This window comes from Micropterus salmoides, unplaced genomic scaffold (genome assembly GCF_014851395.1).
Source record: "Micropterus salmoides isolate LMB-PRFRI ecotype aquatic unplaced genomic scaffold, ASM1485139v1 Ms_hic_scaffold_8, whole genome shotgun sequence".
Lineage (NCBI taxonomy): Eukaryota > Metazoa > Chordata > Actinopteri > Centrarchiformes > Centrarchidae > Micropterus > Micropterus salmoides.
In genome coordinates, this window is record NW_024044570.1 from 14,035,361 (window position 1) to 14,052,095 (window position 16,735).

Consider the following 16,735-nt stretch of genomic DNA (forward strand, 5'->3'; position numbering starts at 1 on the left):
TGGTGTTTTGATTTCTTATAATAAAAAAAGGTACATATTTAACAGCAGTGGTGGAGGAAGTATGCAGCACAAGTGTGTGTTATTCTTATTTTTTGTAATATGTAAGCATCATGTTAGCTGTTGGTCAAAGTGGAGCTAATTTACTACTTCATATATTGTTGTGTAGTTTAACTGGTAAAAATCCAACATTTTTTATAAACTGATCCTATGTTTTTTATGTAAAATTGTAATCTACAAAGTAACTAATAACTAAATAAATATACTATTGTAAAAAAAGTATTTAAAAAATATTTCCCTATGAAATGCAGTGTAGTTGAAGTAGCCTATAAAGTCATATAAAATGTAAAATGTACTTACGTAAAGTACAGGTACCTCAAATATGTAGGCTATTAAAGTAGGCAAATGTACGTTTTGGTATTTTATTTTAAATGCCACATTCTAAATGTTTGCAGGAAATTTGTCCCTGGGCCTATCTTAAAACCCCCTCGAAAACTACATTTCCCAAAAAGTATCTGTCCATCTGCGCAGACTCAGTGGCATTAAACACTTGCCCCACTCCCTCCTCCCTACTTTAATGCTAGCTAAGATGGTGGTTAGAGCGTAAATTGTCTCTACAATACCAAGAGAAGAAAGGGGCAAAACATCTTTATAGCCTTTTAATTACCACAGAACAACACACCTACGGTTATCTTATGTGACCGTCTGTGAAAAAAATTAGATATTTCAGATATATTGGCTCGCAGTCCCCGCCCAATTTGGTGTGACTCCCTTGGAGTGGAATCCTAAGCTAAATACGGACAGGGTAAGTAACGCTAACGTTAGCCAAGTTGTTAGCTTCCATCCTCCCTTCAGAAATAAAGGACAGTTGTGTCTGTGGCGATTTTAAAGACTGACACTAGAATACTCGCTGGCTTATTGGATCGCTGCCCAGGTAATCTTACTGTCGTGAGAGCAATGTCAGTTGTTTATAGTACCAACAACTTGCCTCCAGTTCAGCGTTAGCTTGCGTAGGCCGCGTCGTAAGCTTGGCTCCAAAACTCCGTATATTTCGATGATAATGTAGCATGCTAGCTACGTCGATGCTAGCGGTTAGCATCCAACAAGCTGTCAGTTAAGATGTAGGCGAAAACGTAACGTTATGGCATACGTTTCTTTAAACGTTTAACGACAATATCAAGTTAATGTTGATCTCTATATGTTTTGTTTTTATGATCTAACTCACAGTTGCTGCTGCACACTTGATATTAGTTAGACCGGCTTCTTTTACCAATTCGGGGCTAATGTTAGCTTAGCCTAACGTTAGTCAAATAACATCTGTCATAATGGACAACCCAGAAGACAGAGCAGCTAAAGTTACCAGTCTGGCAAACTAGCTTGGTATTCTGGCTTGATACACGACTTTACCAATCAGCTGATGTCTGCAGGTGAAGCTGCAAAACCGTGATACTCCTGTACATGTTAATTTATTAGCAAAATGTTGGCATTTCTCTGTTCTCGTCTAATTCAACACTGTCGGGTTTTTCCCAGTCTGGGCTTGTCATTGAATTCGCCTGCTGGCAGCAGTGTTGTCGCGTAGAAACCGCGCTGGCGATTAACAGCTAAGAACAGACGGTTCATTTGTAAATAAACTCAGTTTGTAGCATTTTTCTTTCAACGTCCATCGTGACGTTGTGTCTGGTACTGTCAACCCCTGGAAGATACCACAACATGCGCATTAACACGATGACTACTGGTTTTGACTTGTTTTCTAAGACGTACACTCGGTTGTCCTTTTATTAGGTACACGTAGCTTGAACAGAATCCAAATCCCTGCAATAACTCAAACCATCCTGGAGGTTATAATGTTAAGTTTTTGTTTAAACTGTTTTAGGGAAACAGAAACTTCATGCACATTTTTGAAGGCTGTAGTTTGGGACCCATCACAATTTCCTTTTTTTTTTTTTTGTATGATCAACACACCAAATATTTGCATTTTTTAAATGTGGGAAACAGCGAATTGTTGACAGTTCTGTTGACTGACTGAAGCGATTACTTGCTGATTACTTTCTGTCGATCACCTCATTGTTTCAGCTCTCTATTTACCCTAAATGGTATAAATGGAGTAGATAAACATTACAAACTTCTGTGTACAGCACAACGCAATGCAGCAGCACCACAAACTACAGCCTCCAGAAGGGCCATAGAGTTGAATCAACACCTATCTAGATGAGATTTAAGTAAGATGTGTTGCATTAGACTGCAGTAGTTTAGCCAGGTTGACCTGTTTCCTCTGTTGCTGAATAGGTAAAACTCTGCAAGAAAGATATTTGTGTGAATACATTTTGGTGTGCTCAGTCTGATACTGTGACCTTGGTGCTCATAAAGTCAGTTTCTGGGGCTACACCATCCCGCAATAAATCATTTGTGGGGGGAAACAAGTTTAGTTAGTAAAAGGAAGTTATTCTGTTGATATTGTTTCCAGTCGTGTCATGATGGAGTGCTTATACTTATCTTTTGTATGTCGTGTTAGCCCTGTGCTCTGTGACCAGCTTCAACACTCACCCTCGCCGCGCCATAGGATGTCCCACAGCCCTGAAATGAAGGACGACCCCATGGAGTGCCCTCTGTGCATGGAGCCGCTGGAGATCGATGATGTCAACTTCTTCCCCTGCACCTGTGGCTATCAGATCTGCCGCTTCTGTTGGCACCGCATCCGCACAGATGAGAACGGCCTCTGCCCCGCCTGTAGAAAGGTGAGAAGATGATGAGATTAACAGGATACCAAAGAAAAGTCATAACAACTGAAGGGTGATCATCTGTTATGGGGAATTGTTCAGGAAAACAGCATGATAGTGAGGATGCTGAGTGCCCAAATGCTACTATTGGCGGGGGGGGGGGTTCATCTCCCCTTCTGAAGTAACTTGCTAGTTAAATCATCTCTTCATCATAATTTTCAATTTACAGCCTCAGCAGTTTGGCTAGCGATGCCTGTTGAACTACCATATTGACAACTAAAGTCCTCAGTTAATACCCACTGTCCTTACTTAATTTAAAGTAAATGGTGGATTTCTAAGCGTGTAACAAAATTTTCTTTGTGTAGCCGTACCCAGAGGACCCCGCTGTATACAAGCCTCTGTCACAGGAGGAGATCCAAAGGATAAAGAACGAAAAAAAGCAGAAACAGAATGAGAAGAAGCAGAAGGTGACAGAAAACCGCAAGCATCTGGCCAGTGTCAGAGTGGTCCAGAGAAACCTGGTGTTTGTGGTGGGACTCTCACAGCGACTCGCTGACCCTGAGGTGAGTGTAGCGGCTCCGCCAAAAAGCTCAGACTTTGGAGTGTCAGGAACTATTGGCATTTTAGCTTGGTGTAAAGAAGGCTGTGATAAACTGGAGGAACTAGCTGCTAGATTTATCTTGGACTTTTCTGACATTCACAGATACAATGAAAATCATGAATCCTTTGTTCAGGAATCATTTTAATGCACATTTAAAGGTCTTCTGGAAACCTCCCACTGAAGCTTCAAGTGATATATACATATATATTTATAATCTTTTCGCATTGTGCCCACAGGTCCTGAAACGACCAGAGTATTTTGGGAGGTTTGGAAAAATCCATAAAGTGGTCATCAACAACAGCACATCTTACGCCGGTTCACAGGTGAGTGATTGGATCAAATTCACAGGAAGTTCTCGCAATTTATACATTTATAAACATTAACAGAACTTAATCAATATACATTTTTAATGGAAGAACAGAAAACTTTTTGTTGTTTACAATTACAAATTATTACAAATACAAAGATTTATTTGGTTATCGTTTCTCCACAGCTACATACATTATTTTCTCAGCTACTTTATAGATAAAATTGTCATTACTGAGGGATAAAAATGCTAACTGATTAAACATGTTGACAGCGAATAATGGTAAAATTGTACAATACAGCTCTGTAGATCTGTCTGACTTGTATGTTTACTTGAATTTTCTGGGGTTTTTTTAGGGGCCTAGTGCCAGTGCCTATGTGACTTACATCCGCTCTGAGGATGCTCTAAGAGCAATACAGTGTGTGAACAATGTGGTTGTTGATGGCAGAACACTCAAGGTGAGAAGTTAACCACAATGATTTGGCGCCTCGCTTTTATCTATATTAAGTCCTGATCTTGTATATGGCTTTTATTAGAAGTTTTATGTGCATAAAAGCCATGTGATCTAGGTTCTCAGGCTGAAACAAAAACATTCTTATATTAAACAACCTTCAAAGTAAAACTGCCTTCTTTCTGTGTCTCTGTTACAGGCTTCTTTAGGCACAACAAAGTACTGCAGTTACTTCCTCAAAAGTATGCAGTGTCCCAAACCAGATTGTATGTATCTACATGAGCTGGGGGATGAAGCAGCTAGCTTTACTAAAGAGGAGATGCAGGTAAAAGTATTGTTTCATTGAGACTGAGACTTTCTGAGAAAAAATTTTCTCTTTTCTGTGTGCGTTGATCTTGGTTTATGAATTTATAAAACTTATAGTGTTGACTCCTTTTGTGCTTTTGTGTTTTTAGGCAGGGAAACATCAAGAGTATGAGCAGAAACTCCTCCAAGACCTCTATAAAATTAACCCTAGCTTTCTACAACCTCCAGCATGTGGAACAGAGAAGTCAAAGAGTAAATCCAACTCCACACAGAGGTTTGTTCTTTCTTACTATGTTCTTACTCTTATTATAGTGAAACATCTTTAGAGTGATCACATATATCCAGGTCAAATTTATGACTACAATTGGATGATTATTATAATGAAATGTTTTTCTTTTTTTCTCACGCACAATACTGTGTAATTGACATTTGTATATTTGTTACATGAATATAAAGTAATGAAACAGAAAGCTTCGCTATTTAAACATGTACAGCTGTTTCAAACGCTTTTCAAATTACTGTACCGTCTGTTATTCAAATACACTACAGTAGTAGAGTTCCACGCTATAGATAAAATATAGGTTACTGCAGTTCACATTATAATTAGGCTAAAGCCTAAAACAGTATTGTGCTGTTTACGAATACAGTAACATCAGTGGTGCAGATAGGCTACTAGCCACAGGTTGATGGCGGTTTCAGTGCATTTCTAAATTTTTAACAGGCCTGAACTGACCCAAGATGAACACTGTAAGCACTACTTGATTACTATTAGTGAATAATTTAAACAGCATTTGTAAAGGGATGAGTTTGTCCCAAGCTTTTTTATCCATACAAGCGTCGGATCACTGTTACCGTGATAAGTATACTCAGCTTCCAGTGTACTTCCACAGTATTTACTTGATCATTGTGCTAAGCTCAGTTTTTCTCCTGCATTGTAACAGAACCAACAGTAGCAATGGTAAAGATGGGTGGCCAACGCTGTCAGGACATAACAAACTAGCCAATGGGCTTTCAGAGGACCGCAAGTCTCCTCCGTTGCTAGACTATCTAGACCAAGAAGTTATTACTTCAGATGGGCTAGAAACAGAGCTGGGTCCTGGTCATCGTACCGCCCTGTCCCCCTTCTCTTCTAACTGTGACAGTAACAGGTAATATAGATTATTCCTTGACAATAGCACCAAGGTATTCTGAAAGTAAATTAATTTGTTAATATGTATCTAAATGTGTCACGTGTCATCCGCAGTCCCAGTGACAAACCTCCAGAGTCAATTGGAATGGTGAATGGCGAGACTTTACAACAGGTAGAAAGACCTCCTTTTTATTTTAGTTACGTTGAAACAAGGTGAATCAGATCTGAGAAGGACGATCTCACAAGGGTTTCCTCTCCTCTCTCTTTTTCTAGATACCCACTAGTGACTCCCCCTCTCCTCCCCCTGGTTTAACCAAGCCCAGCCTGGTGGTGCCCATCAGTGTGTCAGACCTCACAGCCCGTTCACCATTCGAGGGTGCAGCAGCTGAGTCCCAGTCTCTCTTTTCAGACAACAGTAACTTCAGACATCCTAATCCTCTCCCCGCAGGCCTGCCCCCCTTCCCTAACTCCCCCCGCGGCAGTTCTGATTGGCCCATGACTCCCGAACCACAGAGCCTCTTCACATCAGGTACAATGGAGATTTCATCATGTTTTGATGAGCTTCATTCATCCAAACTTGATGTATTTCTTAAGTGCCTGTTTGGTTGTGCTTTTTGTCTTTTTGTCAAACAATGAGTTGACCTACAGCTGCTTTATTTCATAATACTGCAACCATTTGCATTGTGCACCATAAAGTGAAAGTAATAATGGTTTATAATTAATGAAGGCATTTTCTGCTGTTGCAGTTATTGCAAATCACTGTGGTTAGTAAAACTAACAAAATGCAAAAGAGCAATAAGTCATTACTCATTATGGAATGACAAACCTCTGTCATGTCTGTAGTATTGAGTACTAGGTCTTCATCTAACGATTATTTTCATTGTCGATTTAATCTGTCGTTTATTTTCTCGAATAATCGATAGTTGTCTGGTCTATAAAATGTCAGAAAATGGTGGAACATTAGTCAATTAGTATTCCCCAAAGCCCAAGATGATGTCCTCAAATGTCTTGTAGTGAATTTGCACTTTTTTCCTTTTAAAAAACTTACTTTTACGATTAATCGATTATCAGAATAGTTGACGATTCATTTAATAGTTACTAACTGATTAATTGTGGCAGCTCTGTTGACAAATATGTGTCCGTAAGCTCAAGGTTTTAAAAGATCCTTCTATATTCATCTCTAATAGGAGACAGTTTGAGTGTTTAAGACTTTTTTTCTGAACAAAGTCATAAAAGGCTTTACAAGGATAAAGGGGGGGAAAAAAACACAACAATAAATCCAAAATAAATATAAAAACAACAATAAGATATTTAAACAGAAGAATGAAATCAAAACTTTTTGCTTGCAAGAATGGCAAGGTAAAACCATAAGAAACATATTATGTAATTACAAATGCTTTCATATAGAGGAATGCTTTAAGCCTCCCTGATCTCAGTGGCCCCTTTTTCACCAGCTGATAAGCTGACGAATTAGTCAAAGAAATGCTATGGCTAGTCGACTAAGAATTTCTCACGTTGAGAACAGCCCCAGTAACTTGTCTCTCTTCTTTCGTCACAGACACAATACCAGTGTCTTCTTCCACAGACTGGCAGGCGGCCTTTGGCTTCGGCTCGTCCAGCAAACAGCAGGACGACGATCTGGGCTTCGATCCTTTCGACGTCACTCGCAAGGCCTTGGCTGACCTGATAGAGAAGGAGCTGTCGGTGCAGGATCAGAGCCCCTTATCCCCAGGGCCCTTCTCCCAGGGGAGCAACCATGGTCCCAGCCTACTGCCCCCCAACCCTAACCCCAGCGCCTCTCACCACTTCCCCAGTGGCCTTCCCCGCCTCCCGCAGCTCCACCACAGAGCCATCTACAGCTCCTACAGTTTCCCCGGCAGTCAGAACAGCCAGGCCAGTCAGCAGCAGCCAGCCGCCAGACACCCCTGGATGGGCGTCCCCACACGAAATAACCTCACACACTTGAACCACTCAGCCAGTGCTGCCTCACACAGTAATTTCCTGGACCTGAATCTGCCCCCTCAGCACAACACAGGGCTGGGAGGCATCCCCATCTCAGGTACCAGACACCTGGGTCACTGTGGCACCTTTCTGTGTCCTGTGGAAGCAGTGCATGTTAAAACAGATGAGATTCATTACACAACAATGTTATTTGATGTCATGACATTCTGTATGTACCCTGCTATATAGCATTGTGATACTTGTTTTGATTAACTTTTATTGACCTTGCGGAAGAAACGGACTCACTGGTGGATGCAGTTATGCAGCTGACCACTGGTCTGTGATCAAAACACCCGACGATCTGACGTGTGTTTTTCTCTCCTCCTCTGCAGAGAACAGTGGCTCTATAGAGGGTTTAAATGTGAAAGAATGGCAAGACGGCCTGAGAGCTCTCCTGCCCAACATCAATATCAATTTCGGGGGCCTCCCAAACTCCTCATCCTCCTCATCCTCCTCATCCTCCAACAGTGTTAACCACATCGGTGGGCCAGCGGGGCCAGCAGGTATATCACACAGCCTGAGCTGGGACGGCACAGCCAGTTGGATGGACCCTGCTATCATCACAGGTACAAAGTAACTGAAATGATTAAGGAATTAGTGAGGTGATTGACGGAAAACATCATTTTGATATTCAAGTCATTCATCGAGGGAAAAGAAATCCCAAACATTTGTTTGTTCCAGCTACTATTTTAGACCCTCATAAACTGAATTAGGGCTGCAACTATTAATATTTAAGACAACAATTTCCTAAAGCCCAGCCCACAAAAAGACAAAGAAAATCAGCAAATTCTCACATTGGAGAAGCTGGCACCATCAAATGTTTTTAACATTTGTGAGAAATTACTTAAACAAGTAAATTAATCAACCCATCCTTTTGAGCTATAAATTTAATTTTATAACCAGTGTTTCCCCTATATGCATTCAGGAGCGGCGGTGCGCCGCTGCTGAATCATGACCACTGCTACTAAAATTTCCTACGATCATTAAACTATGCGCTTATGTTTTCAATCGCACACTGTGCAAGCACGGCAACACTCAATGCTTGGCTAGCTTCCTGTCATTGTTCTATACAAAACATCTACATGACAGATGCTGTTATAACAGCAGCGTAACTCCTGTAAGGAATCGGGAGGTGCGTAGCGAGTGTTTGTTTGTCTGAGCGGCAGAAAGTGACGGTGAATCTGAGCGGAGGAAAATATTTTGGCAGTAAATGTACGGTGTCTGTTGCAGTGTGTTAGCTTCTCAAGACCAAGAAAAGTCTGTTGTTTCCCCAACTGCTGGAAAAGTGAAGCCTGTTTGCTCTAGCTAACATTTCCCCCTTCTGACTGCGCAGCTGAGCAGGAAAGCTTCTACAGTAGCCTGCGTCTTTTGGCTGCTATGTAACTTAACATTAGCTCAATTTATAGAAAGGAACTGTTGCTATATTATTACTGCTTACTTTTCCAATGTTGAGAACATCAGGTACAAACTGAGAGTAAACTGGCATAGCCTACAGCTCTGTCCTGTACAGACTGATTCAATTATTTTTCAGATGAGTCTGTAAAAGTGGTTGTTAGGAAAGGAAAGGATGTAGGTGACTGAAGGAGCTGAGGTTAGTAATGCTAATTAGTGATGCTGTGCCATAAATGTTAAATCACTGTCGAGAGCATCATAACCAAACAAATTACTTTACCCAAATTTAATGGTTGTAGTTCCTCCCCAGTAGACTGATTTTTATTTATTATCTGCTCTAGCTTTTCCAGTTCTTTGTTCAGAGATATGGTGAAAATAATGGCCCAATATGATGTGAAATTACATATTTTTCATTGGAAAAATTTTTCTTGGGGAAACCCAAACCCAACCAAACCCCCACACTCCCCTGACCACAACCAACAACAAAACATTAATCTAAACCTCACATTAAACTGGGAAAACTGCCATTTTTTTCTAATGTGCAGCACATGCTCATGGACACAAGAGCAATGTTGCTGAGACATGTTGTGTTGGGGTTTTATATTCAGACAAAACTTTTGCTTCACCTCCACTGCTACAACTCCATCCTAAGGGAAACACTGATAACGTTAAAAATGTTCACTTTGTCCTCTGGGCAAGTGTGATGGGCGTTTTCACTATTTTCTGACCTATTTATCAACTTAAATCATACGTTAAATCTAACAAAAAATAAATTCTCAGTTGCAGCCTCGTTTACACAAGTTCTTCATTCATGACGATAGTAGGAAGCTGAGACAAAATACCAGAAACTTCTTATAATACAAAAGCCATTGGGATTGTAGTAGTAGTTTTGATACTCTATTACATAATTTAGCTGTTTCTGTAAATGCACCTGCATTTCAAGCATTAGTTAATCACAATTTAAAGATCCAGCAGCTCTGCAACTATTATTTTCATTATTGATTAATCTGCCAATAAATCCATTCAATTAATGGATTAATTATTTTGTCTTGAATGTATATGTATTTATATTTATATGATGGTTATTTCCCACCAACAGTCCAGACAACTAAAGACATTTAGTTTACTGCGGCAAAAGGCTGGAACCAGTGAATGTTTTGCTTTAAAAACAGATGCAGATTAATTTTCTCTTGATTGATTAATCCTTTCAGCTCTAAAGTCAGTTATGTGAATCTCATCAAGTTAAATATTAACAGTATTTGTCGGCTTTCAATCAGTTGTTTTGAATAAGTTGAAAAGTAACTTATAGTACAAGAACACCAGATTGTGTCAAAAACACTAAATAAAATTATCACACTATTTGTGTCTACTGCAGTGTCTTATTTGTCACCCAATGTATTTTTGTCATCACTCATCTAATCCATAACCCTCCCCCCAGGCATCCCGGCCTCAACAGGAAACAGTTTAGACTGTCTCCAGGACGACAATCCCCCACACTGGCTCAAGTCCCTGCAGGCGCTCACAGAGATGGACGGACCGGCCGGCTCAGCCGTGCCCACTCCCCAGCCCCTCCACACCAGCCTCCTTGACGCCCACCTCCCCCTCCACCACAGAGCCGCCGGCGGCTGGGCTCCCTACCTGCCCCCTCCCACAGTCAACCCCGCCAGCCAGTTCCACTCCCCTCCACCCGGCTTCCAGAGCGCCTTCAGAAATCCGGGACAGCCCACCACAGAGCTGCTACAGAGTGCCGCTGTGGATCGCCACTGAACACAGACTGCAGCAGACACCCATCCATTCCCCCTCTACCACTTTATACCCACTCATCCTGTACCCTGCCCCCCCTCCCCCAATGCAATACACACCAATCTGCAGAGTATGAAAAATTATTAACAAAGTAACAAACATGCTTTCTTCTTTTTCTCTTCCTCCTTCCTTTTTGTCCAAAGGCCTTTCTGTTTTTGTTTGTGGTACACAAGTTATCAGTACCCTCTCTCTGCAACCATCACCACTCCTTACATTCTGGGCAAAACATGGGATTCATTGTGTAGCTCACTGTTAACGGAGAGCAGAAGAAATAGTATAGCATCGAGCGCCCAGTGGTGACATAAGAGTTTAACTCTACAAACTGGCAAGAAACAAATTAGCTGAAGTGAGGTCTTTTTAAAAAGTAACTAATGATTAAGCATGAACAACATTTGTGTTTTTTGAAAGTTGAAGTCACGGTTAGTTTTCGAGGAATGAAGAAAGCTGTGAATCTGCTCTTGAAGCTTTGCCCCAAAGACCCTCATCCTCCCCACTTTAACAGGAGACTGTGAAACGGTTAACCCTTACAGCTAAGTTGTGAATAAGGTGCAATGAGACAGAGGAAAAAGGAGTTGGTACTTAGCTTTTTTTTTTTTTTTTTTTGTTTTTTTTTTTAAAGAAATGTTTAAAAAAGAAGCTGAGATTTGGTTTGTAGAGCGTGAATGGAGATGACACAGGGGAGTTGAGGGCACAGGCTATGCATGGGCTCCCTGTTAGGTAGGGACACTTGGCCCACATCCCGTTTTTAGTGGAGGGCCCTCACTGGCCCTGTCCTGCTGGAGGGAAAATTTTGCTGAACCTCTGTATCAGAGGATAGAGCACTGCCTAACCGCGGGGAGCCAGGGCTTTGGGAGATCGTGGCACACATCCTGAGCACTAGGGTTAGACTCTTACTCACAGTGCCACTGTGTGGTACCTTCAGTAGCTAGCCCTAACATGGACAGCCACCAAGTAGGATGCAACAGATGAGTAGATGGATGAGGAAATGTCAACAGTACTAATGAGGGTAGCACTAGGGTTAACAGGTCCCTTTGTGCGACCCACGGGGGCTTAAATGAGGCCTTAAAATGGACAGCTGAGATAAAGATGCTCAAGTGACTGGAAAGACAAGTATAGATGCAATGATTGCTGAAAAATATGCAATATTGTATGTGACTTCAGCAACTGTATGTGAGTGTGTGTCACAATGGAAGGCACTGCAAGACAAACCGAGTGCTGTTGTAGTGATTGTAGTAGTGAGCTCTCAGCCTTTTAGGATTTGAGATCGACCTCTCTGACCACCGCCTTTTTTTTTTTCTTTTTGAAGTCTTAATTCTGATCTGTGTTTGCGCTCTCTCTTTCACCCCTCTCTTACCACCCACCCCACCCCACCCCACCCCCCTTCCTCTTGCTGTTCCCTATTTAACAGTATTCACAAAAATGAACAAACTCATCCAGGAGAAACCAACACAGTCATACAGTGAGTTTTAACATGATGTTGCGAGAAAAAAACAAAACAAAATTGAGGCGCTTAAAGGAAGTGAACTGTCCTCTGCAGGTCTGGAAAAATGAACCTTAAATAAAACTGAAAACTCAGCTGGTGTTTGTCTGCTGTTGTGTTCTCAACACCCTGATTCAAACATGTCACCACCATACTGTACATAACTCCTCCTCAGGAAGGTCACTATTAATCACTTTTTTTTTTTTTTTTTTTTTTTTTTTTTTTTTTTTTTGGTCATTCCAATGCCTTCCACTAGGGGGCAGATCACTTTCTGTCAGTGATTAAGCTCTGCAGTCAAACTTGAGTACACACAAGGTTACACAAAATGACACTCTGATACTACAGTTTTTCAGTTACACCAGGTTTTTTTTTTTTCTACTAAACAATTTCAATAGTTCTAAGTGTTTGTTAGTATATAAATGCAGATAAGACATTTTTCAGTGCCATATGTTTGTCTTTTCAGTTGCACTGCTGGGAGCAGAGCATGCGAGGATATTGCAGCCTCTCATTTTGCAGCTATGCACTCTTCCCCAGCCAATGCAGCAGTAGATACCTGCAACAGAGAGTCTTTTTTTTCTTGTCCTTTTGGACTTTAGATAGACACAGGGAAGAACACAGTCACACAGGCTTCACTATTTCTACTGTTAGATTTCTGAATCCCGTGCCATAAAATGTATGAGACTGTCAATAGACATATGAGTAAACTTATCCACAGTTAGTCCTTTTCATTATTAAGTCAGCTGCAGTTTATCTTTTTAATAAATAATTTTGTCCAGGGGTTTTTGAAATTAAATGGCTTTGGGAGGTGATGAATAATGTTGCCATGGACTCCGTTAGCTGTTGCCTACAGGTTGGGCCCCGGGCCCCATTGTTTCAGTCTGTTTGTTTACATTTTGCCAAATTAACGCCACTGAAAGTAAGCTATGAGCAGTACCTGTTTGCAGTATGCCATGGATGTACAGACAACTATCACTGGAATACTTTGATACTGAAGAAAACTTTAAAATGTAATGATTCTCAGGCAGGTTCTGAGAGTTATAAGAAGCATCTTAAAAGTGTATTTATTAATAACATTATAGTGTAGTTATATATAGATATGTAAGGACAGTTATTAAGTAATTTAAAGGATTTGCCAAAAATGATGACTTCCTATGTAGACATATTTTATATTATTAAAACTGTGTGTACTACATTATTACTAGCCTTTATTAAAGTTGGTGTATAGCAATATAATATCCGTTATACATCAGCCTCCACTAATTGTTGCCCACAAAAGGAGTTACAGCTGTTACAAAATAGGCTACATTAATAAACACTTAATTCTCCTGTATATCTGCTTAAAGCTTCATTATAGTGTGTTATAAACCATTCGTTAACTGTAATATACAGATAATAAATGCTAAGTAGGGAGGTTTAAAGTAATGTTAAATCTGTCAGACAAACAGGAAAGAAGCAAATCCTCAAATTGGAGAAAACTACAACCAGGAAATTTGTGGAATTTTATTTTCACTGTTTTTGTTTGTTAACTCTCCAGAGTTCAAGTTAATTTTGGTAAATTCTTCCCGACTTTCTGTGTGTTCAGTTTAACTTTGTTTTGCAAATTTTAAACTGTCCTTACCCCACATGCACAGTATCCTTTTTCAGCACAAACTCAGCTGACTTCTCATTTTATAATTTATCAAAAATACAAGAAAAACGATCATCATCATAACTGAGTAATGTGTGAAAGCCCTACAGCAGCACTTTCAACCTCAGCTTGTCTAAGTTATATTACTAAAAATAAAACATGTTCACAAATGTATTTGATTATCAAAATAGTTAACAATCTTTTTTTTGATTGGTTAATAGTTTCAGCTCCTGGTGTAACTGGACGTGTGGGTGAAACATAGCTGCCCCCATTTGATTTCAGACTCCAGGTGCTGAAGAGGCACTAGCAGAGGAAGGTAAGTGTGTGAATAACGCAGGCAGGCAGCAGATTCAGGGGCAGTGACAATGAGTCAGCAGCAACACAGGAGGGGGGCTGTGCTGAGAGTGTTCCCGACCAAACACATTCATGCAGACACTGCACTGAAACATAATGGCGGTATCTTTGTGATGATGTATACCTGACATATTCAAGAATAGCATCTGTTTATTTTCTACAGCTATAGAAAATGATGTTGGGCTTTTTTTTACTGCTCTAGTGGGAAAAGACAGAACTGCCTAAAAGCGTGCCCGGATTTAATTATTAAGTGCTCTGTGACAGACAGCGTTGCCTATAACGAATGATTAGTTTATTGATTTGCTTGCTTTGCTGAAACTGCATATTCATGCTCATTATCATAAAGAGAAGGGGAGGACTGGGGAGTGAGGGTGAATGATGAAGCAAAAGAGGTTTAAAGTAATTCACCTTTAAATTGGATATTGAAAAAGATATGGGTCAAATAGGAGCAGTAAATTATTCTTTCTGGAAAGCAACAGATTTGGGATTTTTACAGCAGTATGGTGTCTATGTCAAATGTCTAACTTAAGTATGCTGAGTGTCTGCAAATAAATGTCCGCAAACAGCATTTAACGATGGTCAGGTGTTAAGGACAAGCAGAAAAAGCCCTGATTTTTCATTCTCTTTTCCACAGAGCTGTCCTCTGCGGGGGATTCAGTCTGTCAAACTGCTGAAATCTCGCTTTCCTTGCAGCTATAAGGGCATGTGTAGAGGGCACAGTAGCTGCAGTGATATACTGTTAGGAATACGCTGTCTGTACTGAGAGGCGTGGATGGATTATCAGACAACATACAATAACATATCAGAACAGCCCATATACTGAAATAGTCGCATAATGACTACAAACGATGTGTCTCAGTGACATTTTGCAGGTGAACCAGAACTCTCAGGTGCTGCTGTTGCACCTGCACTTCAGTATTGCTGAGCTTCAGCAATACCCACTCAATCAGTACATGCTCTGCTGCAATGCCACAGTCTGTCATACTACCATCTGGCCAGAGATAAAGAACTTTAAAATGAAGAAGAGCTTGCTTCAGCAGGGATTTTGTCTGTGAACTGCCTCGCTGACACTGTTGTGAGCATGAAGATTGTATGTATTGTCTATTTCTGTACGTTGCTGTGAAAACAAATCTCCTTCTGGGTCAACAAAAATCTAAGTCTAATCTAATTTACAAAGACTAGAGAGACTCCAAAGGTGCCCAGCAGTACTACAGGGGAAAGTTGAGAAAAGGTCAACTTTAATCGTCCAATCAGCATCCATAGCAAATTGCACTCATTTTGATTCCCGCATAAACTGAGGCACAGAATTGTTTACTACTTGCTCCAGCACAGACAAAGGACCACAAGTCTTGGGTGTCATTGTATAAAAAAGGTAAACTGCAGAACTATTGTTCAACAACTGTTCTGTTCAGTTCAGTGATCTTAGTCTGTTCTGTCTTATGGAGTTGCCTGTGTTACTTTGTCTAGCTTGTCTGTTCTGGTGTTTTTGAGAAAGACATTTAAATTTTCCAAAAAAGTAATATTTAGAGAGACTCAATACGAGATTGAATGACTGAATAATGTGGATATTTTTTGCAGTGTGCTCTCAACTGACCCACACAAGCCTTTACTGTAAATTCCACCAGCAGTCCAGTTAATGTGTCCTGGGCAGGAAAGCTGACATGCTCCTCCATCATCCAACAAAATGTAATGGCTCTACTGCATGGGGTCTATATGTAGTGCTATACGGACAGAGGTTGATGTCCAACAACGTCTCTGTGTCCCTTCCTGTAAACCTCAATCAAAGGACATGTCCCATGCATGTTCTATATTCCTTGTTTGGCCTTTTATCCAGAAGACATGTTGACTATTTAAGAGTTGTCAATATTTAACCTCAACATCAAAATGCCACAATTGTCATGTAAGGTTATTGTTTTCAAAAGCACTGTGATGCAGACATTTAACAAGCAATACCAAATCAATGGAGTATAGTAGTGTATTGGAGGAGAGACCTTAGATGAGTGACATTCAGGATGTAGGTGAGTTAAATAAATGTGTCTGGGCTTCGAGTATGGATGGTAGAGGAGACGGCTGGCCCATTGAATGAATCTATTATATTTAAAGGAATAGCTCAACATTTTGGGAAATATGTTTTCTTTCTGGGAATTAAATTAGAAGATCCATACCTTCTTAAATCTGTGCGGTAAATATGAAGCTACAGCTAGCAGCCAGTTAGCTTAGCTCAAAGATTAGAAACAGGGATACAGCTAGCCTGGCTCTGTCCACGTGTGACAAAATCAGCTTACCAGCACCTCTGAAGCTCACTAATGAACAGGTTATTTATTGTTTCTTTAATTCGTACAAAAAATGAAGTGTAACAATGGCAAGTTATGTTTACCCACATTTTTAAAAAACATGCCTATTTAAACGTGATTTTTGTGTAAAAAGTTGGTGTTAATCAGCTCTTTACACAGAGCCAGGCTAGCTGTTATCCGGTTTCAAGTCTTTGTGCTAAGCTAAGCGACTGCTGACTCTAGCTTAATATTTAACGCACAGATATCAATAGTTTCATTTAACTCTTGACAAGAAAA

The 16,735-nt window shown here is 40.4% G+C and overlaps 1 protein-coding gene across 1 annotated transcript; it reads left to right on the forward strand.

Annotated features, from left to right (window-relative positions):
- The first annotated feature begins 560 nt into the window (after positions 1-560).
- Positions 561-12,279, forward strand: cnot4a (CCR4-NOT transcription complex, subunit 4a). The gene is made up of 13 exons (XM_038706050.1): positions 561-802; positions 2,510-2,732; positions 3,080-3,277; positions 3,552-3,638; positions 3,979-4,080; positions 4,273-4,398; positions 4,529-4,653; positions 5,321-5,527; positions 5,623-5,680; positions 5,782-6,037; positions 7,067-7,567; positions 7,842-8,075; positions 10,340-12,279. Exons 2-13 carry the CDS (start codon positions 2,559-2,561, stop codon positions 10,666-10,668), a joined length of 2,397 nt encoding a protein of 798 aa, XP_038561978.1. The 5' UTR covers positions 561-802; positions 2,510-2,558; the 3' UTR covers positions 10,669-12,279.
- Positions 12,280-16,735: the final 4,456 nt, after the last annotated feature.